Source organism: Pelodiscus sinensis, chromosome 4 (genome assembly GCF_052426305.1).
Source record: "Pelodiscus sinensis isolate ZL-2025 chromosome 4, ASM5242630v1, whole genome shotgun sequence".
Classification (NCBI taxonomy): domain Eukaryota; kingdom Metazoa; phylum Chordata; order Testudines; family Trionychidae; genus Pelodiscus; species Pelodiscus sinensis.
In genome coordinates this window covers 93203344-93227815 of record NC_143055.1, presented here as the reverse complement: position 1 = coordinate 93227815, position 24472 = coordinate 93203344, and the positions used below count along the sequence as shown (strand labels likewise).

Genomic DNA, 24472 nt, shown 5'->3' with positions numbered 1-24472 from the left:
TGCAGATGCCCAGGCTTTTGAAGTTGTGTGCTGAGGAGGGGTCTCCTTTCTGCTGATTACTGATTCCTGGAATCTGAAGTTCATATGCCAAAACTCTATCAAGTAGGGATGTAACCTGTTAACTGGTAAGCATTACCCTTATTGGGCTCTTAGAAGACATTTAGGGATAAAATAGAGCTAAATAACTGTACAGAACACTGAGAGCCTGGGCTGGTGGCTATAAACTAACTTTATGGACTGTGGGAAACTTGTTCACTTATAATGTGCGGCCTTCTGGCTAACTAAAATCATGCCAGACCACAGATATTGCTGGATCAGAGGGTGCTGGACTAGGGAGGTTCAACTGTATTAATGTCCCTCAATTGCAAGAATATGTGCTAGCATATATGAGTATCCGTACATCAGAAGGGCTATCTTAGAAGCACAAGCTTTAGTCTTAATGATATTTTTAATACATATAGTAGTAGTATATGACATGCATGGTTTGTCTTCCCTTTTCCCATGTCGCTTCATCTGCCGCCCAACAAGAGTACAGTAAAACCTTTGTTATCTGGCACTCTCTTAACCAGAAAACTTTAACCAGCATTGGCCCCAGCCACAATACTGTCACATCTTCAGGCGCACAGGCCTGGCTTGGTTTACCATGTTTGGCTTAACATTTTTTTTATTTAAGAAGTACTAATCATCTTTAACTCAAAATAGAAATGTGAGACCAACTGCCTCATACCACAAAACTATCAATATTAAAAACTTGAGTTGTACTATTCTTGTCCATTGGTTTTTCCTAGGCTGATGGGACCCTCAGATAACCAGAATTCTTAGATAACCAGAACGCCCTAATCCCCGAGCATGTCGGATAATACAGGTTTTACTGTACAAAGTATTTGCATCTCCTGTTGTTTTTATGGCATAGGTAGGAGACCAGCACTTCTGCAAACCAAGCCAGCAGTGCGTACAGATCTGCAAAAGAAAGGGTCACAGTGAAATCAGGATTGTCTTGGTCTTCAGATGAAGAGTGGATGTCTTTCTGATTGATATGCTTCAGTGAAATAAGTGCCTTCATTGCCTCTTGCTCCACTCCTCTGAAGTTGTTTGTGCCCACAAAAGCTCATGATACCATATATACTTTTTGTTAGTCTCTAAGGTGCTACAGCACTACTCATTGTTTAAGTGGATTCAGTACAGTAGTAATGGTGAAATTTAATGGCCTGTGATACACATGAGGCCAGATTATATATTCTGGCTTTTAAAATCTATGAAAATAAGAATTATTTTATTTGGCTGTGTGTATTGTACCTGAAAGACACCGGTGCAGTGAAATAATCTTGTACAGATTAGTCTGTTTTCTCTGTTTTTTGTCAATCTCCCATGATAGTATTGACATGCCTTTCAACTGTCAGCCCCAAATGTGAGAGAGATTGTGCAGTGGGCACATAAATTGTTCATGCAGGAAATATAAAATGCTTTAGAATTCATTCAGTGTTGCTAACTTTATATAACCTCAATTTATTGACTCTTTAATATGGATGTAGTAATTTTCATCAATAAAAGTAAAATAATACCACATTTGTGAAGAATATAGAGAACTTGAGAACTAAAATGACTGATATCCCTCAAACTAAGGGACCTTTTGAGAGATTTAGATTCAAAACTAGTTTAAAAGGACATTGTCAAATTGACATCTTCTTTGGTGGGTTTATGTTTTTAAAGGTTAAAAGTAGTCTGATACTGTATTTTTTTTCCTGACTCCCTCAGCCAGTTTTCTGGTTTTACAATTTACTTGACTGCTTTTAAAAATTATTTTACTGCTTTGTGAGAGAGCAGAGGAAATTGATGCTGTGGTAATGGGGTGTAGGCACTTGCTACCATGATGGAAGGGCTTTTTCTGTTGCTGTAGTAAATCCACCCTCATCAAAAGGTGATAGCAACTATAGGAAACTGTACTGTCGGTCAGGTTGGCTTAAATACATTTCTCAGGTTCTGAGTATTTCAACAACTTAGTTTTAGTTGTAGACAAGACCTTAATCCACCGAGTGTTATCAGGAGCACAAAGTAAACTGAAAAAAGAGGAACATGTCTTTTCCTCCCATATCTTTCTTATGTAGCTTTGTTTTAGAATTCTTTTAACAATAGTACGTCACAATATTCAGGAGAGAGTGTGTATGGTTTTATATATTTATTTTAAAGTTGATCATATCCTGTAATGCTAACTAGGGCTTTGACCCACAACTGACTAGCGAGACAGACAGACCCTTGCAGTTGATGGATCTTTGTGCACGTACAGGGTGAAACTCTCTAAACTGGGACTCTCTGGTCCGGCAACATCCATGGTCTGGCACAGATGTTGTAGGACCAGAGAGTCCCGGTGTAGGGCCAGCTGCAGAGAGTTCTGTGGGACTGGCAGGGCAACAAGATGCCTGTAATGCATGGTGGTGGGGCTGCCCAGCAGGGCTGAGAGCCCTGGCACATGGCTGTCCGGTGGGGACAGGTCAGCAGAGCAGCAGGGCCATCAGCAGGTGGGGAGCCAGATGGTGGGTGAGGAGGGCAGAAATGACCTTTTCTGGTCTGGCAAAATCTGTCATTTGGGACCAGTCAGGTCCCGAGGATGCCTGACTATGGAGGTCCAATCTGTACAGTCTACCTACACAGAGTAATTTGCAGAATCAGTGTGGTATTTCAGTCTCTGATCCTGTCAGCTCTGATCCCATGTAAAATGGGATTACAGGCAGTCCCCAGGTTATGTACAAGATAGGGACTGTAGGTTTGTTCTTAAGTTGAATTTGTACGTAAGTCAGAACTGGTACATATTATACCCCAGGTGTCCCCGATTCAGCCGCTGCTGAAACTGACCAGCGGCTGATTACAGGAAGCCCGAGGCAGAACTGCTTTGCCCCGGGCTTCCTGGAATCAGCTGCTGATCAGTTTCATCAGCAGCTGACTTGGGGACACCTGGGGTAGAGCAGCTGGGGTGCTGCCAGGTTGGTCCCTGCAGCGCCGAGGTGCGGCACTGCGGGGACCAACCCAGCAGCGCCCCAGCTGCTCTGTCCCAGGTGTCCAGATTCAGCTGCTGTTGAAACTGACCAGCAGCAGCTGAATCAGACACGCCTGGGGCAGAGCAGCTAGAGTGCTGCTGGGTTGGTCTGGTAGCGCCGACTCTTGGGGATGCCTGGGACAGAGCAGCTGAGGTGGTGCTGGGTTGGTCCCGCAGTGCCACTCCTTGGTGCTGCGGGGACCAACCCGGCAGCACCCCAGCTGCTCTACTCCAGGTGTCCCCAAGTCAGCCGCTGCTGAAACTGATCAGCAGCTGATTCCAGGAAGCCCGGGGCAGAGCAGCTCTGCCTCGGGCTTCCTGTAGTCAGCCGCTGGTCAGTTTCAGCAGCGGCTGACTTGGGGACACCTGGAGTAGAGCAGCTGGGGTGCTGCTGGGTTGGTCCAGTAGTGCTGCACCTTGGCGCTGTGGGACCAACCCGGCAGTGCCCCAGCTGCTCTACCCCAGGCATCCTGATTCAGCCGCTGCTGAAACTGACCAGCGGCGAGAAAAGCCTGGTCTGCTTGGGGGGGGGGAGGGGGGCACTAGCTGCGCCCCCCCCCCCCCCAGCAGACCAGGGAGACGCGGAGTGGCTTTTCTTGCCGCGGAGGATGCGCGCGGCAGGACCGCGGCACGTCTTGGCGGTCCCGCCACCCGCGTCTTCCGCGGCGAGAAAAGCCACTCCGCGTCTCCCTGGTCTGCTGGGGGAGAGGGGGAGGACGCTAGCTCCGCATCTCCCTGGTCTGCTCGGGGGAAGCGCCCCCCACGCCGCCAGAGGCGGCGACAGTGGGGGAGGCACCCTGCACTAGCTGCGCGCTCCCCCGCTCCCCGGTTCGTAACTAGGGGTCCAACTTAAGCCGGATTGTCATAACCCGGGGACTGCCTGTACTTCTTGTGCTTGCAGGATCAGGATCCTTATTTTAATTATGGTGGGGCTGATCTAACAAACTCTTATTCACTTGTATTATTTTTGCTCACAGCAAGAACTGGTAATGTAGGTTTATTTGTTTTTAGTGGTATGAAACTTGATGTTGCTTATTTTGTTGTAAGGTTGCTGTTTACATATGACATTCCGAAACTGTTTACAAAAATCCAAACTGTAATCATGCTTCTCCGTAATTTTTCATGGAAATAAAAATGGCTGTGTAATTCAATGGTTAACTGATGTAAGTGGCTGTAACCAAGATTTGGGTAATGTGTTATTTTTTGGTAAGTGAGGGTTTTAATGTGAATTGAGAAGTATATTTTTAGATTTTGTTCGTAAATTTCATCTTTTCATTTGAATTCTCAAATTTATTCATTGTTAATGTATAGCAGAATGTACTTGGTTTTTCATGAGTTTATTAACTGGGAAATGGTTAAAATAGACTTTCTTTTTTAATAAAAAATTAATACAATCACTTCTGCTCCAAAGCTCCTCAGAGAGAGAATCGATTTAAACAGCTATTATTTCATTCTGGTTGCATCATCTGTCTGCACAGAAGAATCTGACCTATGGTATAAAATGGAACAGTTCCTTAAGGACAGCCTTCAAGGGTAACTGTAAGATTTGAACAGGCAGTGTGAATTGGTTCAAAACATATTAATGAACAGATTATTTTAATAGATGCATCTCTAAGCAATGTTTCTCTCTATCATAATACCATGTGTTCATTTTTATACATATCATACCCTGTTAAGGGTGAAGATCTGGAAAAGTGGAAATTCATTGAAATCATCTGGGTTTTTGTTGAATATTACAAATATTCCTTCCCCTAACCTCACCAGCAATACCTTTTCTGCAGTCTGTTTCCCCAGCTAAGGAGGAATGGACACCCTGCATCATTACTGCAGTACTCAGAGTTCCTATCCACCTTTCTTTGTTTCAGAACCCTCTCCTGTTTCTTCAGTGACCACCAACCCTTCTCTTACTCCATTCTCCACCTTTTACTGGCGCACGGCTGAGATAATGCACAACTTTTATTCTCTTTTCCCCATCTCCAGCAGCTCAGTGAGAATGAGTCAGGGAGGAGGATGCTCTCCTGACTTGACACTGCTGAGGAGGTTGATGGGTTTGAACTCCCTGCATGTCCTCAGCTCTTGATGTGTCCTGGTTTTCAGCTGTGACATGCTTGCAGAGGTAGTGACAGAATCCTCAGGACCACTGACATACCATATCAGCTTTGGAAGTGCAACAGCAGAAAGAAATTAAGACACTTTTAATTGCAAGAAAGTGGGAATTTGTAGCGGAAATCAGAAAGTCTAATGGTGCTACTTATCACAGTGAGAGCACACCTGACTTACAAATAATTTATTTGGCTAGTGTCTCATGACTTGCATTTTTAATATGGTCAGCAAATGCATGGAGTTGTAAAGTTTGAAGACGTTTGAGTACAACTCTTGCAAAGCACGTATTGCAAATACAGCAGAAGCCCCTTTGCAGTTCACTTTTGTTTGTAGAAAATTCTGCCCTAAACCCCAGCCCAGTAAAGCACTTAAACACATGCTTACCTTTAAATGGTGAAAGGGACCACATATATGCCTAAAACTAAGCATGTGCATAAGTGTTTTATTGGAGCAGAGCCTTGCTGCTTAATATGTAATGGCAACATTGTTTAAATAGTCATCTTTTAATTTTAAGCGACAATTTAAAGTATTCTTGTCCACTGCTTTTTTAATAGAGTCAAAGCTTATCTAGGGGTTTTTGTAGAAAGATTGAAGAGGCCATCTGGTCAACAAATAGTAATTGTCAAAATGTCCAATAAGAGGTTAGACTTTGTGAAGCAAAGGTGTGCCAAATGAGACCGACTTGTCCAGTTAATATGGAGTATTTCTTGTTTTCTGTTTAGCTTCTATTATAAGCATACAGACTCCTTAGACATAAAGGTTGGCTGATGGACATTAATGCAAAGTTGGGGAAGAGAGTACTTCCCAACCCATCTGGCCCAGGAAGATCTATGTGAAATTGTTTGAAATGGATCAAATGATAATGCTTCTAATTAAGGATGTGAAAGGCTAACCAGTAAGCATCATCTTTAATGGGTGATGCTTATTGGTTCTGGTTAGCTGGTTGGCACTGGAGCAGCTTGCTGCCTGCCATGGGTAGGGGTCTTCTCCAGTCCCTGCAGGGCCCACCATGAACAAGGGCTTTTCTGGGTATCTGGAGCAGCTTCTGTCTGCAGTGGGGACAGGGAGACTGAGTCTCCAGCCCAGCAGCAGGGGGGAGGGACTCCAGCTGAGCTGGACTCTCCCTCCCTCCTTCATTGGTTAACTGCTTAAACATGAAGGTTAACTGCTTAAACTTCATGTTTAACCAGTTAACCAATTAAACGGGATTATACATCCCTAACCAAGAACCCTTTTTTTCCTTTCAAACTGGCTGATGCTACATTGACTGACTATCAATGTCAGTCAATTGGGTGGGACAGTTCCAAATATAAATTGACATTTGACCTTAAAAGCAATTCAAAAGGGAAAACAGAGGGTTTCTGCTTTTTGTATCTTTCTGATGTTTAAAAAGTGACTGTAAGGATATTTTGTCCCCAAATAGAGGAAGGGTGAGGAAAGCGTTCTTTTCTCTTTACACATTAGAAATTCCGGTTTTGTCTACCTGGAAATACAGAAAATTGGAGAAGTAGTACAATTATGACTTCACGAAACTGAAAATGAGCAATTGAAAAGAGGAAGAGACAGTTGGTGTTCAAGTTTTGTGGGGTTTTTTTGTATTGTTTTTGTTTTGACTCCTGTTTAACTCCAAAATCTAATGAATACTTGGAGAAAGGATGCCTATGGCAAAGGTACATTTACCTTCGTTGGCTATAGTACAAGAGCACTCTTGGTACTACTCTTTGAGACTCCCCCACCCCCCTTATCTAGCAAAAACTGGTACAATCCAACTTTGTGGAGCGTGGGGGAAACCTTCTATGTGATCTTTACGCATAATCAAGACACTAAAGAACATTCCCCCTTTTGTTATTTTTGTCTTTCCTTTGCAGAGTATCTTCTAAAACCCCACAGATTAGATGGTCTTTAGCTACCCTGAGGTCAGGGAGATTTCCAGTAGAACTTGATACACAACTGTTGGTAATCTCCAACAGTTTCCTTGGCATGTCCATAGGTTCTTAATTATTCTGCTTCTTGCTGCTGAAAACGGTTTGGTTGTATGGGTATGTCCACAATTAGGCACCCCATAGTTGGCCTGTGACAGCTGATGTGGGCTTTTGGGACTGTTTGTTTATGTTCAGGCTAAGGTCTAAGCTCTGGGGCCCTCCCAACTTGTAAGGCCCTAGAGCCCAGGCCTGAATGTCTAACCACAATTAAATAGCCCCTAAATATAGTCATGGGTAACCTTGTTTTCAACAGGCATTCCAGCAAGTGTGGAGACTACTTCTGGAAATCTGTGGATTATTCTTTTCCTACCTGAAATTCCAAATTTGAATTCTGGGGGGTGTTTAGTGTGTTTTGAGGGAAAATCCAAAGAGAGTGAAATTGAGAAGCTACAGCTAAATAAGTTTTAAAATATGCTTTAAAAATACTTTTATTCTTATTTAGCTTTCTTTCTTTGTAAAGTAACATCAACTCGTATTTTAAATCTGAAATCTATTTAGTAGATGATAGGTTTTTTACCTGTTGGCAGAAATGATTTGTCATGCAGTAATGTAATATGCAACAGATAATCTAGGAGTGCGCATTCACCAACACAATTTCCTGTTCCACAGGTCTCCTAGTGGGTACTCTTGATGTTGTGCTGGACTCCAGTGCCAGGGTAGCACCATACCGAATCCTCTACCAGGCCCCAGACTCGTTGGTTTACTGGACTATTGCCTGTGGTAAGAACAAATACACTGAAACAGAATTATTTTGGGGGGAGGGCATATGCTATGTAACACATGGAATGTGTCACTGTCAGCTAAGTGCAGTTATTTTTTGATAATGTATCAATCAACTGGAACTGAAAGTCTGTTAAGGGAAATACTTATGAAATCAGCAAGCCACATAATGTATGTGCATGAAACAGTTAAATGGAAGGAATAACTTCTAAACATTTTTTGTTTGTTGGATTTTTCAAAATTTGGGACTTACCTCTTTTCTTCTATCGTTGAGAATTTTTGGTGAGATTGCTATTTTGCTATATAACTAGGATTTTTAGCAAGAATAACATTTAAAAAAAACAAACAAACATATGATTCTAAATCCTACACTGTGAAACGTGAAACAGCAGATAAATTGTGAATCTGTTTGGCCATATCTGATTCTAATAGAAGTATCTGAATATAGAACATACCACTATAATTCAACAATACAATTACCAATCCTATAATACTGCATATTGATACTGCAAAGTTGCCAACTGGTTATTAGGTCACAGTATGAGAGCAAAGTTTGCCATCTGGTGACATGTAGGGGGCTTATCTAATATGATGAACAGTATCCCTAACTATTCCTGATGGTGTAGTCTAAAGTCAGCCTTGTTTTATGTTCACACCTAGACTCCCCTAACAGTCTCTAAATAAACTTTAAAAAAAACAAATAGTCTGGTAACACTTTAAAGACTAACAAAACATGTAGATGGTATCATCTACAGCTTTTGTGGGTACAACCCACTTCTTCAGATGACTGAAGTGATACTTCTCTGTCAAAAACTGAGAGGCGTGGAGGGAATTTTTATTCTCCTGACACCTCCTTCCTGAACCAGTTGGTATACATTTGTGTTGCTGGCGACATTTTTGGTCAGCGTCTTCTCACTATGTTCTTCAAACATTGCCGATCATTCATGGAGTTGGGAGGTAGTGAAACACAATGTTGGTTTCTTCCAAATGTAACGTATAGCTGTTAAAGAACATTGAACTGAAAACCCAGCTCTTGGAGAGAAGGATCCATATGCAGTTTCTGTACAGGCCAATGAGTATTCATCAACATCACTAATTTGAGATCTCTCAATGGGATGTGACCTAAACTACAGTATTGATACCATCTATATTTTTTGTTAGTCTCTAAGGTACTGCAGGACTATTCTCTGTTTTTAAGTTTTTGTAGGTACAGACTAACACGGCTGCCCCTCTGAATCTTCAGTATTGTATGAGTGGTAGTAAAACCAGGTGTGGAGAACTTCTGAATTAAAAGTTGCAGGTAGAGCTAATAAAAGGTGCTCCCGATGTATCCTTAGAACTAAATGATTCATGAGTCTGACCAGGGTAATCTCTGCGCTGTGTCATGGTCTGAATCTAATCTGGAATTTTTGTATAGCTATATTTTTTTAGCCACATAGTCTTGCAGCTCCTTGATGGTAATTGTAACTGAAAGAAGGCTTCTGCTAATCAGCTGTTGATTTCACACACACAGATTGCACACACATTACAAGCAGACTTCTAGTGGATTTTCCCTTAGCAAGAAATAGTGCAACTATTTTATCAATGACTTTTTGGAATTATAATTTTAACCTACTAGGTTTTTTACTATTACCACCTCATTCTGTTGTACCAGATGGCGTTAGGCCATGCAAGTTGCTTCCCAGTTGGAGGAGAAACCAGTGATGCAGTGTAAGAGCATTTTCTTTATATAACATGTTTGTTATATATATATATACTGCTCCTTGAATATAAGTGGTCACAAACACTGTGCAAACAAGCCCTCTTTTTCTCAGCTTAAACACCACTATCTGGTTCTGAGGAAGCAAAGCTATCCCAAAAATTCTCTCTGAATGGAGAGATTGATTGTCTTCTCCCTCCTCACAAGAACCTACATTACAAAACTATCAACTATCTTCAAGACTGTAATACTGCTTAAACATTAAGAAAAACAACTGTTGTTTTTTTTTCAGTTGGTTCTGTAGGTAATTGACATTTTAATTGGATTAGGAAATAAGCCTATTTTATTTTGAATCCCTAGAATCCATATTCCCAGTTAAGAAAATGAAATTTTTAAAAATTAAGGTATAAGAAAATGTACCCATTGGCCTTAGTATCTTTTATTGGTTGCTTCTTGAATTTCATGTAGCTTGTTAGTCTGTAGCCACAAAACCAGAGTCCTGTGGCACCTTAAATACTAACAGATTTCTTTGAGCATAAGCTTTTGTAGGCAAAGACCCACTGTTTTTGTCCATGAAAACTTAAGCCTGAATAAATCTGTTAGTCTGTAAGGTGCCTCTGGACTGATTCCAAATTGTTTTTTCTTGAATTTAAGCTAGTTTTAGGTTTTGTTTTTTATTAATGACTGTAGTAGCTCAAGTCTGACCCCTTAAATTGAATAATATGGCCTATAAAGAAAAGTAAAATCTGTCTTCTTGCATGCAAATTCTTTATGCTGCCTTGAAAACTGGCCATCTGTGTATCACCTGAGACCATCACATCATGATTATTTCGTCTTTCTGTGACCATTTGAAAAACCAAGTGATTCTTTCTTAATCTCATCAAAGTTTTCATGTTTATATAATGGACAAAGGTTTTTGCAATGTTTAGCCATGTCCCCTTAAATGTAACCATCTCTCTCATTGCACAGTTGTTCTTTACTGTTTTTTACAAGTATGCCACTAATTATTTGGCACTTGTACTCTTCCATTTTTACAGAAACTCATTACAGTCTCATTTGCCTTCCATAATGCAATAATCCTTGGCTCCTAGGAATAGTTGTAGAGCAGTAGAAATCATGTGTTTGGTATCTGGCATACTTATTCAGCAGCATAACACTACTGTGGAGGAAAAGCTCAATGGTCTTGTCTGCACTCACATACTAGCTGATTGTTTGAAGCTATATCTAGCTCTGTGATGGGGGCTTAGTTACCACATATTGACATTATGTAAAATGTCACTATTTCTAATATGAATGTGACTGTGAGGGTCAGAGTCCTCTCTGTAAAACGGGCTAGGAACAGATGTTATTGGTCACTTTGCTAGAGCAGCTTAATTCATATTCCAGAATAAGTATGCCCACATGGGGGTTTGTGCCAATGTAACTGTAAACTTATAATATTCAAGGATAGTGCTTCCAGTAAATTTCCTCACACGGGCAAACTCTCATCTTGTTATGGGGTACGACTGCACTTCAAAAATAAACCAACCAACCCATGGCAGCCTGTCTCAGAGCACCAGTATATAGCTTACTCTGTGGTACTAAAAAATTTTTATGCAAATGTTTCCCATCCGAGCTCCAGCTTGAGAAGAAATAGTTTTATTGTATTCTTAGCACCACAGCATGAGACCGAGTCTTCAGATCTGGGCTCAGAGACTCACTGCCACAGTGTTGCTGCTGTCTTTTTATTTTTTTTAAGTGTTTTGCTGTATGTACAGAACCATGAAGATATCCCCTTTTGTTTTCAAGTGTTTATTTCTTCCTTCTATCCTCACCATTCCCCCCTCCTCTTGTATCCCAGTCTGCCAGAGTTTGCAAACAGCTCTGATGTTGAAGAGCTGATATAATTCATTAGCATATCAAGCATCCTGTCTGAGATTATATCAGCAGTTCAGCCAGGTAATGCAGGGATCAAATGTAACACCTGGGGCAGGCGGAAGGGAATTGATATAGTCTCTGTTCTGTGCAAAAATAGGTTTTGTCCTCTTTATTGTCTGGCATCCTTTCTCTTCCCTGTTGCCTTGCTTAAAACCTCATCTATATAGAACAGCGTTTCTTAAACTTTTTAAGACTGAGGAAAACCAAACAATAATGTTTTTATGAGAAACACCAAGGATTTTTTGTTGAGGGGAAAAAGAAAAAAGAAAAAGCTTGCCCCTTGAACAACGGACGACACTTTTACTGACAAAAACGTTCGCTCACTGCCCTATGAAGCCTTCTAGACCTCTCTCTTGATAGGGAAATGTAATTTACTCTGTTTACTCATCTTGGTGGAAATTATAAATTTGGTACCTTATCAAGCATGGGTCAATGTCAAGCAGCTGACTGACAACAGCCATAGCAGCCACACCAGCATTAGGGGCACTGAGGGCTTTACTCTGCCCCCCAATTCACAGTGGGTCCCTTACTGCTTAATGTTTTGTCCTTCAATAGTTCTAGCCCCTGGCTCTCTTATTTTTGACACAGGATACTGAAAGGAAGGGCCTTGTCTGTGCAAGAGGGTGGAAGGTGCTGGCCTTCCTCAGCTGTCTTGGGTAACAAGCGAGGGCTAAAGACAGTGGTGCAAAGACCCGGTCGGGGTGGCAGCTTTAGGACCATTCTCTCCCCTGGCAGACAGAATCCTCAGAGTAGCAGCAGAGACAGCCAATCAGAGCCGGCCCTGCTGCTGGCCCTGCAACGCTCCTCCCCTCAGGCAAGGGACGCAACCAAGGCATGGAGCTTTCCCAAGCGGTTGCAGGCCAGGCGCAGAGGCACGTGAGGAAAACGGGTAGCACCACCTCATTTCAAGCCATGTCCCAACTCCCTCACCTCTTCACACCACCCGCTGCTTTTCAGCAGCTCTCACAGCGTTTTTTTCCTTCAAATGGCCACGGCACACCTGCGAGTTCTCCGCGGAACACAGTTTAAGAAACAAGGATATAGAAAGTTGCACTGATTTAATTTTAAGTTTTTTGTCTTGACTAGGCTTTAAAGGTGTACCAGAACATACTACCTGAAAGGGCAGTACATACTTTAACATGGTTATTTAGATCGATGGAGTTGCTCTTTGTTTTGCTTTCATTTCACATGCAGTGTTGTGGCAGATCAATTAATGTATTGAGGAATAAAGTAGACAATTATCAGCAACAAAGAATAATGAAAAAATGAGATGGAGAGAGGACAACCTGGCAGGACACTCTCTACAGAATCAGTTAAAATAACCTGAAATCTGCTGAGCCACCATTGAGAAGTAGATAACTTAGGATTTATGTACACAATGCACACCAAAGGGGTGTGAATTCTAATGCACATCAATGTGTTGTACTAATGCATACTGTGTTGTGCACCAATTGGCTCATGTAGATGCTACTGGCATGTCCTAACTGGTTAACTGGGATTTTATAGCCCTAGAATCCAGTGTATGCGTCCATGAATATGCAGTGTGTCCATGATGGTCTACAAAGGCCTGCACAATGATTTAATACTGTAGTATTCTTTCCTGTGAATGTACTAGCTTGAAATGGCAGGCATAGGATGAGTATATGAAAGCTATCAATTTCACCTGTGTAGCTCACAAAGCCCATCCATTCAAAACTCACAATTTTAGGAATATTTCAGTTTTTATCAACCTGGAAGACGGTACAGCCTTAATTGCCTTCCAGTCTTCTATGACCACTGTGTCAGCCATAGATTTACCAGACTTAAGAGTGGATCTAGTGCAATCTGGGGTTTCTAGCTTCCACAGAACAATAGGAACTGCTTTTGGAGCATTATGGGCTCTCTCATCTGGTGCTTTCTTCTGAGGCCCGGGCAAGCTATTCACATAGCTTAAAGAATGGGATTTTCCTCCTGTGTAAGTTCTGGACCCATTTCTGGTCCTGTGTTGCCATCTCAATGTGCTCAAACCAATGTGCGAGTGGGGTTCAGGCCCAGAAGCAGAAATCTGATTTTTTTTTCCATTGTAACCCTTCTGCCAGGTAGGCCTGGCAGTAACCAGGGCTGGGTTCAATATCTTGGGGCCATCACACATAGAACCGGCTCGAGCCCCCACCCAGTAATCTGGGAAATTCATGCACCCCTGGGTGCCTCTGAGAGGCAATGCTTCCCCACTCACAAGCACTGAGTCTGAGTGTAGGAAAGAAACATTTAATGAAACAGAAAGAGAAGTCATACGGCATTAACTTGGGGGAAAACACCACAAACCGAGTTCATAACCCCAAACATGAGCCAACCCCCCACCCCAGCCAAGAATCGCCCGAAGTCCAAAAAGTCCGACACCCCAAAGGTCTCTGTCTCTAGTCCGTGCCACCCAGAGTCCCAAAGCTCACCCTCAGGGTTTCACCTCCCAACCTGGGTAGAAATGGGGGTCGGGGGATAGATAGAGGGCACCTTATACGAAACTCCGCCACGCTCCAGCAGCTGTCTCGTTCCACGCCTCTGGATGCTCCACAGGGCACCTGCCGCCGCTCCACACCACGCCGCTGATGGCCGCTCCTCGCCTGCTGCCGCACCATGCCACAGCGCTGGTCGCCGCTCCTCGCCTGCTGCCGATGGCCACTCCTCGCCTGCCGCTGCTCCACGCCACGCCGCTGGTCACCGCTATTTCACTGGTGCAACAGGTCTGGCACTCAGCCAAACCAGTGATTTCAGCTCTCAGTGATTTCAACTCTTTAGCCATCAGATGGACTGGCAAATGAATCCAGCTTTCACTGGACTAGCAAAAGAAAAGACTCCTCAGGGAGTCTGCTTGAGGTCTGTCCTTAAAACAAAGGGGGAAAGGTGCAGGCTGGGCCAGTCTTATAGCTCACCCCTGGCAGGTGTGAAGTAGGCTGACTCAAGTCCTTCAGCCCTTTCCCCCAGCTCTGTTGACTCAACTCTGGAAGGGGGGGAGCTTGTTCTTCCGAGACCTCTTACCATGATGGTGGTGTCTCTCCTGCAAGCACTGGTGGCATGTTTTACAGTTCCCACATTTAGGGGTAGCATGATTAGTTACCCCCACAACAGTCCCAAATTATATACAATTCTCCACATTCCATTCCAACACTGACCTTCCATCAGCCCTGGCTGAATGGGATTTACATAGCCACACCTCAGATTCTCTTCTGAGCAGTATTTACATGTCAACAGTTAACACTTAATTACCTTGCAGAGCTAAACAACTGTAGTGGGCACACCCACCCCTCCTTTTAGCTGGCTGACAGCAAGCAGCAGTTCAGCCCCTGCTTACATCATGAGAAACAACATGTGCTGTCTCTGCCTCTGTCTTCTGCATTGTCCCTTTCTCTTGTTGTTATGCTTCATGCTGGGAAATCATTGACTTCATCTTACTCTTAGTGGCTGATTTTGGCCTGAGGATGTCTAGAGTATAGTGTGGGACTGAATTTGAACCCTGAGCTTAAGATGAACCCTACTTCTGTCTATAAACAAATTGCAGTAATTCATTGCTTTGGTCACAGGACCCTGTGGGGTGGAGGGCCCATGCCTGATCCAGGATTCAATCCCTGTTACTCTACAGCAGTGGTCTCCAACCTTTTTAAGCACAAGATCACTTTTTCAATTTAAGTCAGTCCAGGATCTACCTCAAACCCAAATACCGCTGTTCCACCCCTTTGCCAAGGCCCCACCCTCCTTACTCTGGGAAGATGGGGTACAGGGGAAGGGGGCAGAGTGACATCAGTGCCCCCCTGCCTGTCTCCCCCACTCTGCACAACAAGCAGGAGGCTCCCAGAGGGTAGCTCTGGGCAGGAGCAGCAGGGCAATGGGTGGAGAAGGGGTGGAGGTGCAGGCTCTTGATAGCCTCCTAGCCAAACCAGTCAGGATCACCTGACACAGGCGCCAAGATCTATAGGTAGATGCTGATCTACTGGTTGGTGACCACTGCTCTACAGCGTGGTGCGGCTTCACTTGTCTTATGTTCTGGGAGTCTGACAAAGTATTCTGTAGTCCTGTGGGCTGACTTTTTGTCCTCTGGACAATCAAGTTTTTCCACACTCCACCATGAACAATGAGCTAAAGTAGCCACATTTTGGAAGGATGTTATGAAGGTTGGACTCAGGCCCACATACTGCAAGCCCCAGGTAGGGACTCGGGGTTTAACAATTCTTAACCTGCAGTTATAGGTGGGCGTGGATGCTCAAGTCATAGGTTAACAAATCCGAGATCTGTTAACTCTCATTCTGCTAACCCCAGGTTTGTAGTATAAATCTACCCAAAGGTACCCACTACTGTCTCTTGGCTACAGCTTCTTCAGAAGGATAAGAAAGAAGCATTGCCTCCATTAAAAACTAGCCATTATCTGTTATTGGACTGAGCAGGATAGATGCCTTTGGCATATAATGTCATGCCAACATACCATCTTGGGTTCCGCCAAGATGAGAATTCCCAGGGCTTACACCATTTTCTCTTCTATTCCTTCAAGTGAGCAGACAAGTTGCCCCACAACACCTGTGAATAAGAGGACATAGTAGTGCAGTGATATGTGCTTCTGTAAATCTGAATTTATACTCCAGCACTGTATGTTTATCACAGCCATATACAACACCAGTGTGGCTGAAGAGCATGACAGTAGCACACTTATGTCAGCATATTATCATGGCGTAGCAGGATAGGCTACCCAGGATTGCTTAAGCCAATGTCTGTACAAAAACCCTGCCATTCCAGTGCAGGCCTCTTGATGCCTAAAACTAGTACTCTTGCATTTATTCCTGCCTTCCATATTAGGACAGAGATCTTTGTCATCACGGGCTATAGAACAGTCAAAAACAGGTCTAGCCTAGAGCAAGTAGAAGTGGTGTTTAGTGGAAGCTTACAGCAGAAAAAAAATCGAACACAGCACATTAAATGCCCAATACATGGAAAAGTTCCTTTATCGTAGTCCTATATTCATTTTCAGAATATATGTATATGTGTTTCTCCATGGCAGAAATCTTATTTGTCTCCCTCCTGTCTCTCTAGAAACTAAGCTTAATATTGTCAGCTTTGACTTGAAAAGTAATATTCTGACAAAAGATGTACTTCCCTTTAGAGGGCTGTTAAAATTCATATTCTTTTGAGAACAGACAGAAGAATTTGTCTCTAAGTTTGGAAGATACAATTAGATTAGATTACTTTCTTTTATGGTTTAAGATGGCTATTGACAAATTCCACTGTCTGTTTCAGATGTGTTTTTGGTCTTGAAATGTGGTAACTATATCATATATATTAGGATTTACATCAGTCAATAACAATTTATATTATGTACAATTATCTTTTGGTTTGTGCTTCTAACAAATGCAACCACTACCTCATGTAATTAGACGTTAGTAGCATGTCACTTCCAATTCCACAAACTCACTACAATTCATACCTTTTTAGAATTGTTAATTTAGTAGTCTTCGTTAGTCTTTAAACTAAATGCTGGTACTGAAAATTTTTTACCATAATCCTGGTGAGTTCTGCTTAACACAAGATGATCTTGAGAGTTGCTGCTGATCATTAATAGTGGAGGGATGAGAGAGAATTTTTCAATTTACTGAGTTTGAGACATTTGTTTCTTTGTGAAACATTAACCTGTTTCGCTGCTGAAGAACTTTCTTGAAATCTCATTTGTTGTTGTGGTTCAGAATGAACACATTTCAGACATCTGCAAATTATTTACTTTGTTCTTTTGTGCAGGTTGTTCAAGGAAGGAAATCACTGAACATTGGGAATGGCTTGAACAGAATCTGTTGCAAACTCTGTCCATCTTTGAAAATGAAAATGACATAAACACGTTTGTCAGAGGAAAAATACAGGTAGCATATATATAGCAGCTGTTGTTAATTTTAGATGTGACCATAGAACTGTGATGTCTCCTTGCATCTCACCCAGTGATCTGTACACTCCTGTGATCCTTGAAAGGAAAGCAACATTGGGTGCATATCTAGATTAAGGAAATTTGCCAGAACGTAAATATCAGTGTAATCAAAATAATTTTATGTGAGACTCTCCATTTGACCTGTCCTTTTTGTTTTTAATTCAACATATGAAGTAGATTAAAGAAAAAATGTGTTGGTTTTAGGAACAAACTATTTCTGTGATTCACTTATGCTTTGGAATTTTTAAGTATGTGTGATGAATATTTTGAAAATAAACATATTGGTTTATTAATAGAACTGTAAATAGTTAAAATAGCTGATGCTTTTGTCTCTGTTTAGAGTGAGTTATGTTTTTCTCTGTTACATACAGCAACTTAGAAGAATAAAGTAGGCTTTGTCTATGCACAAATATTGTACCACTTCAGTTATACCAGTACATTTAGGGTAAATGCAGTCACACTGAAATAAAGGCGCTGATTACCACTGCAGTCATTTCCTGACAGAATTATACTTCTAACCATAATATTTATACCAGTACATAAAATGTATGTAGATGAAGTCTGTTAGTTCCATCTCATTCCATTCTTTAACCTCTCATGTAATAATTATATTTCTTAATAATCAGCTGTACTTCTGTAAATTTCACTGACAGATCAGAAATAAATAGAATAAATTTATAAATGGTTTAAACCTGTAGCATTAAAATACCTATTTCCATGAGACAACTGTGCTGTCAACTACAGCTTTGTTTAGAAGAGTATTACTACTAAAACTGCTGCATAACTGAATATTTGTACAACAAAGAAAGCTTCACCACTCTGACCATGCTCCCCAAAGTAATCAGAAATCTACACCAATTTGAAGAGAAGAAAAAGAAATTTCCTTTTAAATCTTTAGGTTAAAGAGCGAGCATGTTACAGAGGATTAATTTTTCTCCCATGTTGTAATAGTTGAATTAGTAAACAAGAACTTTTCTATCACTTCAGTTACCAAAACCAGGTTGCATCTCCCTAAACCGGGACTCTGTGGTCTGGCAGGACAACGGATGTTCCTGGGCTAGAGTGCCCCAGTGCCCAGAAGTCTGGAAGCAGCTGGGAGCCCAGCAGATCTAGCAGCAGCCCAGAAGGGGAGCTGGGGCTGCATGAGTAGGGAGACCAGCAGAGGAGCCAGGGCTGGGGCTGCTTGGCCGGGAGAGAGCGCCATGTGTCAGCCTGGCAGGGGGGCTGCAGAAACTGGGGGGCCAGAGCTACACGCAGCCTGATAGGAGGCCAGAGCTGTGTGAGTTGGGGAGCTGGAGACAAAGCTGGGGCTGTGCGGCAACCTAGCACTATTTAAATGGTCCAGCCTCCTGGCTCCGCCCTCTGGCTTCTTCTTGGTGCAGTGACAGCATGTGGCTGAAGAGAGCTGATCCAGGATTGTGACAGTGCAGCAGGGGGACCAGGCTGTGGCAGTCTGGCAGGGGTGCAGCGGCAGCCTGGCAGGGGAGCTGGGACAGGGCTGCTCAGCACCCACCTATCTGGGACCATTGGCAGGCAGCCTGGCTGAGGCTGTCAGCTGGGTGACCAACCGGGGCTGGAAGTGGAGCCAGTGGTGGACTAGAAAGCCAGCAGCAGGGGAACTTTCCCTGGTCCAGCAAATTTCCTCATTTGCTGGACCAGCGAGGTCCAACCTGTACTAGCCTTTCATTCAACATTCTACTAAGAAAGACCATAAATTATTTTTTTGTCCTTGAGAAAATCACAATGGCGGAGTTTCTGACTGGCTTTGTTTTTATTTAGACTAAAACTCCTCTAGTGAAAGCCTATTCCTTTTTTACTCAGATAATATGGTGCCTGGAATGGGGTGGGGAAGAGGACATGGAAGCCTTGTATTAGGGGTATTTGAGGTAGATTTAGTAGCTTAAAACTGGACAATTAGAAAGCACTTTGAGGGCTGCCTGTTCTTGAAAATTGGGCAGCTCTACCAGAATCTGAATTGCACTGTTCCTTGTGTGTTTGATCCCGTCACCACACTGAATGAAATTGCTTGTGGCATTTCCCATATTCTGTTGAGATAATAAAAAGAAAAGGACCAGCTGCTCTACTGGCAATAACCATGCCTCTCTTCTCACCACTTATTTTGAAAATAGATCACTATAAGAAAACCACGTGTTGTGTTTTTATTACCACAGCATGTAGGATCACTAGTTATGGTCCCAGACCTTGTTGTGCTAGGTGCTGTACCAACAAGAACAGAAAACCAATCCTTGCTCCAAAGAGCTTACAGTCAAATTAACATTGGTATTCTGTTTTACCAAGTCTCTCTCATTAGAGTTGGCTAACATTTTTCCATAATTCAGTTTTTCTATAGGTTTTCACCAAAATATGGTGGGGAAAAAAGTATTTGAACTTTTTTTGACAAATTGCAGTGATCCTCTTCCTCACCTCTTCATTAGTGTAATAGTAGGGATAGTGCCATTAAGAAATATAGGAGTATGTTTGGTTACTTACCTGGGACATAAGCAAGGTAAGAGGGAAAAGTCATCAGAGAGTCTGGCTTGTAGGAAATAGGGGCATAGTCACGGGTAGGCTGTGACCCCACCTACTTTGCATCCCGACCCACCCCCTGCCAACCTGCCTGGTGATTTAGCTGGGGAGCAGGATTGAATCATGGGGTCTTAATCATGCTATGCCAAGTGAGGCAGCCAGGGAAAGGAGCCAGGGCAATAGGTCTTACACTGCTCTGTGTGGTGCTCCTGCCAGGAGCTTACCCTTGTGTCCTAAGGTTGTTAAGAGCCCAGAGGCTCTTACTACATTTAAAGTGCAGAGCCACAGTGGGGTTACCTCCTGGGAGCTGCACGAGCCAGGACTCAATGGTCCCAGTTCACACTGGGTCCTCGATTGCTGCAGCTCTGCTTCTCCTCCTCCTCCTCCTCCCCCCCCCCTCACATTGTGGATATAATGGCTCCTGTTTCCCCCCTTTTGCTGCCTCTGAAACAGAGGCAGGGGAGAGAGAAGCAAATGGTCAAGTAGTCACTCAATTAGTCGCTTACATCCCTATCCTGTTGTGCTCCCCCACCCATTCAAATGTGCTCTTCTGGCTTCACCACTGATAGGAAGAGAGATAATTAGATGGGTGGAAGGTGACTGAGGTTATGGCATTTAAATTCCAAGTCTGATGTCTGATAAAGATGTCATATCTTTTTCATGGCTAACATCCTTCATATTTTCCTCAGGGAATCATCGCAGAGTACAACAAAATCAATGGTATCAAAGAGGATGATGACACAGAAAAGTTTAAGGAAGCCATAGTAAAGTTCCACAAGCTGTTTGGGATGCCAGAGGAGGAAAAATTGGTGAACTATTACTCCTGCAGTTATTGGAAGGGGAAAGTCCCCCGTCAGGGCTGGATGTATCTCAGTATTAACCACCTTTGCTTTTATTCCTTTCTCATGGGAAGAGAAGGTATGTTGAACAGGTCAATCTGGGTACTTTAGGATAGATAGGAAATCTACAGTGGTTTATTACTGTTAATTTATTGGACATGGACAAAGCTCTGGGTATTATGCAAAAATTTAAATAGACATAATCCCCATGCCAAGGAACTAACGTCCTCAACCACACCAGTGATGGAGTTCAGTATTGTTGTGATACTTTATTTGACTATATACCTAAAAATTACATACATGGTGGAATCCATGGGTTCAGTTCAGAAATCACATGATAAATTGTATGCACCCTGCACCTCTAACTACTTCACTGGCACTCTGCCCACAAATATATCTCACTATGGTGGGGGCAGATGAACTTGGACCTTCCCCAGCTGGGGGACATGCACCCCTTCCCTGGCTGTCCCTGCTGCTGCAGCCATGGACAGGTGCTTCTCACTTGGCCCTGCAGTGAGTTAAGGGCCCAAGCAATGCCAGATAAATATTCTAGTTTATAATAAAGCACACAATAATCTGTTACAATTAATGTTGTTTTACCTCAGGTGCAATCCTGAAATAAAGCAGTCTAGCAATTGAAATTGAATGATCGACAAACAGTTGCTTATGGCTAAAAACAGTCAGTTGGAGATTAGATTGGTTGAATGTTGCTAAATTCATCTATAATTTTAGTCTGTTTTGTCACAGTTGTTGGTATGATGAATTGTGGTTCAAGTAAGTCCTTCCTTTTTTGAAAAGCATGAATCTGTTAGTTAACCTCCGTGGATGTTAGAGGCCGCGTAGTAGGCGGTAGGGAAGTTAGTGTGTAGTCCATCACATGATTAACCAATAAACCTGAGTTTACTGGCTAATCACATAGACTACATGCAAAATGCACACACCCTGCTGCCTCTGTTTCAGGTGCAGCGGGGCAGGGAGTGGGAGCTAGATTTTAAGCCAACTCTCTGCACGTGCCAGCTTCGTGTAACTGTCTTCCCCTCACTTCCCCCAGATTGGAAGCAGCCTGGCACATGCAGGGAGTTGGCTCCCATGGAGCTGCCTGCTTTCCCCCCTCTCCTGCCTCTGATAGACAGGAGTCAGTACGGTAAGCGGCTTTCAAGACAGCTCCCTGCGTGTATTGACTCCCATGGAGCTTCCTGCCCCCGCACTGCTGCTGCTTTATCAGAGAGGTGGGGCTCAGGGAGATGGGAGCCAGTACTCATGGAGAGCTGGCTTAAAAGCCAACTCCCGCAAGCATTGGCTCCCACCTGCCCTTCCTGCCTGTAAACTTGTAACTGTTAGAATTTCCAGCAGTTACACATTTATGTAAATAAACAATAGTTAACATTCCTAGTAGGCAGCCCATTTGGTGAGTCCAGACTGTGTTTGCTGATCTCTGTAGTGGGGCAGAGGGAGATTAGAGTTTGGGCAAACATCTTGGCAAAAAGAGATAAAACTATGAAGGTACATGCGATCTGTGTGTAATGTTTCATATATAAATAAATTATATTGAAACACAACTACTTTAGGCAACTAGGCTAAATATATCTTTTTTTGCTTTGTGAGTTTGGTGGCTCTGCTTGTGCTGTCCTTTCACCTTGCCAAGATGTAAGAAAATCCAATCTAAATTCATTATATGATGTATAAAATACCATATTGGTGAATGAACGCCCCCTTTCACACACATTGGCATTCAAAAGCGTTTTTCTCCTGCCTTTTTCATGATTCATTCTTGTGCTTGATCTTTTCTGTTTTCTTTGTTCAGCAAAGTTAGTGATCCGCTGGGTTGATATCACTCAGCTTGAGAAGAATGCTACGTTGCTTTTTCCTGACCTCATCAAAGTGAGCACAAGGTCAAGTGAACATTTCTTCTCGGTATTCCTCAGTATCAATGAGACATTCAAATTAATGGAACAGCTTGCCAACATAGCTATGAGACAGCTCTTGGATAATGAAGGATTTGAACAAGACAAGTCATTACCAAAACTAAAAAAGAAATCTCCCAAAAAAGTATCTGCACTGAAACGGTAGGTAATACAGACCTTTTAATCATAGGGACTTTGTATACCATTTTATTTCCAAAGTTTTATCTAGATGTTCTCTGATAATATCCCCATGCTTTTCATGCAAGATGCATTATAGCTTTGTAGTGGTAGTGAGAGAGGAAGAGTAATTATTGTTGGTCTGCCACCTTCCTTGTTTGGTCTGCCATTGAAAGTGGATGTGGAAAAATCTGGCCAAACGTTATAGGCCTGTTACCAGTCAGAGGAGAACATTTGGACCAGATTGTCATTTACACCAAGTACCACTTACAAGGCTACGGCAGAGGAGCCTTACAGTGGATAAAACTATAATACATATACACTTTACGTGGCTCTGGCAGGGTAAAAGGGCCTTAGAGGCCTTAATGTAAATGAGAATCAGGCCCATTTGTGTTTATATAGTTCTATAACTGCAAAAAGTTGTGGCTTTAGGTAGTTGGTCCTGCTCAGAATTTCTGCTTGTATGCAAGTCTTATATTTTACAGTAAAGAAAGTACCAAAAGAAAAGTCTGAGCCAAATACAATACAGAAAGTATTTCTTTCTTTCTCTAGTGGTGGCATGACACTGGACCTGAATAGCAACTTGTTAATCATTTTTACATTTTGAATATATTAATGAAATGTAGTCTAGCCTATATTTTAGTTGCATTTCTTTTGTTATATAGTAACGATTGAGGTGTATCGTATCACACTACATTTTTTAAAGCATTTTGGTAGCAGGGATAATATTAAATAGTGGTACATTATATGTGACTAGCACATTAGAAAGAGCTACAATGGATCTATAAAGTAAGAAATCCCGATGCTGTACCTGAATCAAAATGTTAATAAAGCTGTCTTATAGACATAACTTTCCTAATGATTTTTTTCACATTTGCATACAGCTATATAAATTAATAAGTTCCATGCAGATGTATGTACTGTGTGGCCTGCAAAGAAATGTCTGAAGTGTATTTTTATGTATATTGTGTATCTTAAAACACCATCTTTAGGGATCTTGATGCTAGAGCAAAGAGTGAGAGATACCGTGCACTGTTCCGACTTCCCAAAGATGAGAAATTAGATGGACACACAGATTGCACCTTGTGGACCCCATTTAATAAAATGCACATTTTGGGTCAGATGTTTGTTTCTACAAATTACATCTGCTTTACTAGTAAGGAGGAGAACTTGTGTAGCCTCATTATCCCCCTTCGAGAGGTGAGTGTCAGTTCTGAATATCTACAGCAAGTTATTTCACTTGGCTGCTTTTTAAGGTGGATTCTCACATTAATATTCTTTGTGCTGGGAAGCTGTTTAATCCCCTGGTTGTCACAGAACAATGTAATGTGGTGATCAAAGTAGCAACTTCAGGTTAGTAGCAACTTCAGTTTTATGCTCATTCTACTATGGTTCACAGGGACTCTTTCCTATCCTTCCTTCTGACTCTCCAGATTCTTCTCCCTTCCCTGGTTTACATTTTTTATACTTAAGGCCCACAGCATGGTTTTTGTACTTCCAGACAAATGGGGGATTAAACCTCTTTAGAGCTAACCAAGAGCACATTTCAGTAAAAATACAGTCAAATGGTAAGATTTGAATTCAGTTTTAAAACAAACGATTAATAGCATCCTGGCCAGTCTGCCCAGTTTTAAACAAA

The 24472-nt window shown here is 42.4% G+C and overlaps 1 protein-coding gene across 1 annotated transcript in view; it reads left to right on the top strand.

Moving 5' to 3' along the window:
- Positions 1-24472, top strand: part of TBC1D9 (TBC1 domain family member 9) — a 70290-nt gene that overhangs the window by 10238 nt on the left and 35580 nt on the right. Inside the window, exons 2-6 of the mRNA XM_006121624.5 lie at positions 7726-7836; positions 17207-17325; positions 20603-20831; positions 22557-22818; positions 23826-24033. Coding sequence (XP_006121686.1) covers positions 7726-7836; positions 17207-17325; positions 20603-20831; positions 22557-22818; positions 23826-24033 — 929 coding nt within the window. The remainder of the gene's footprint in view (positions 1-7725; positions 7837-17206; positions 17326-20602; positions 20832-22556; positions 22819-23825; positions 24034-24472) is intronic.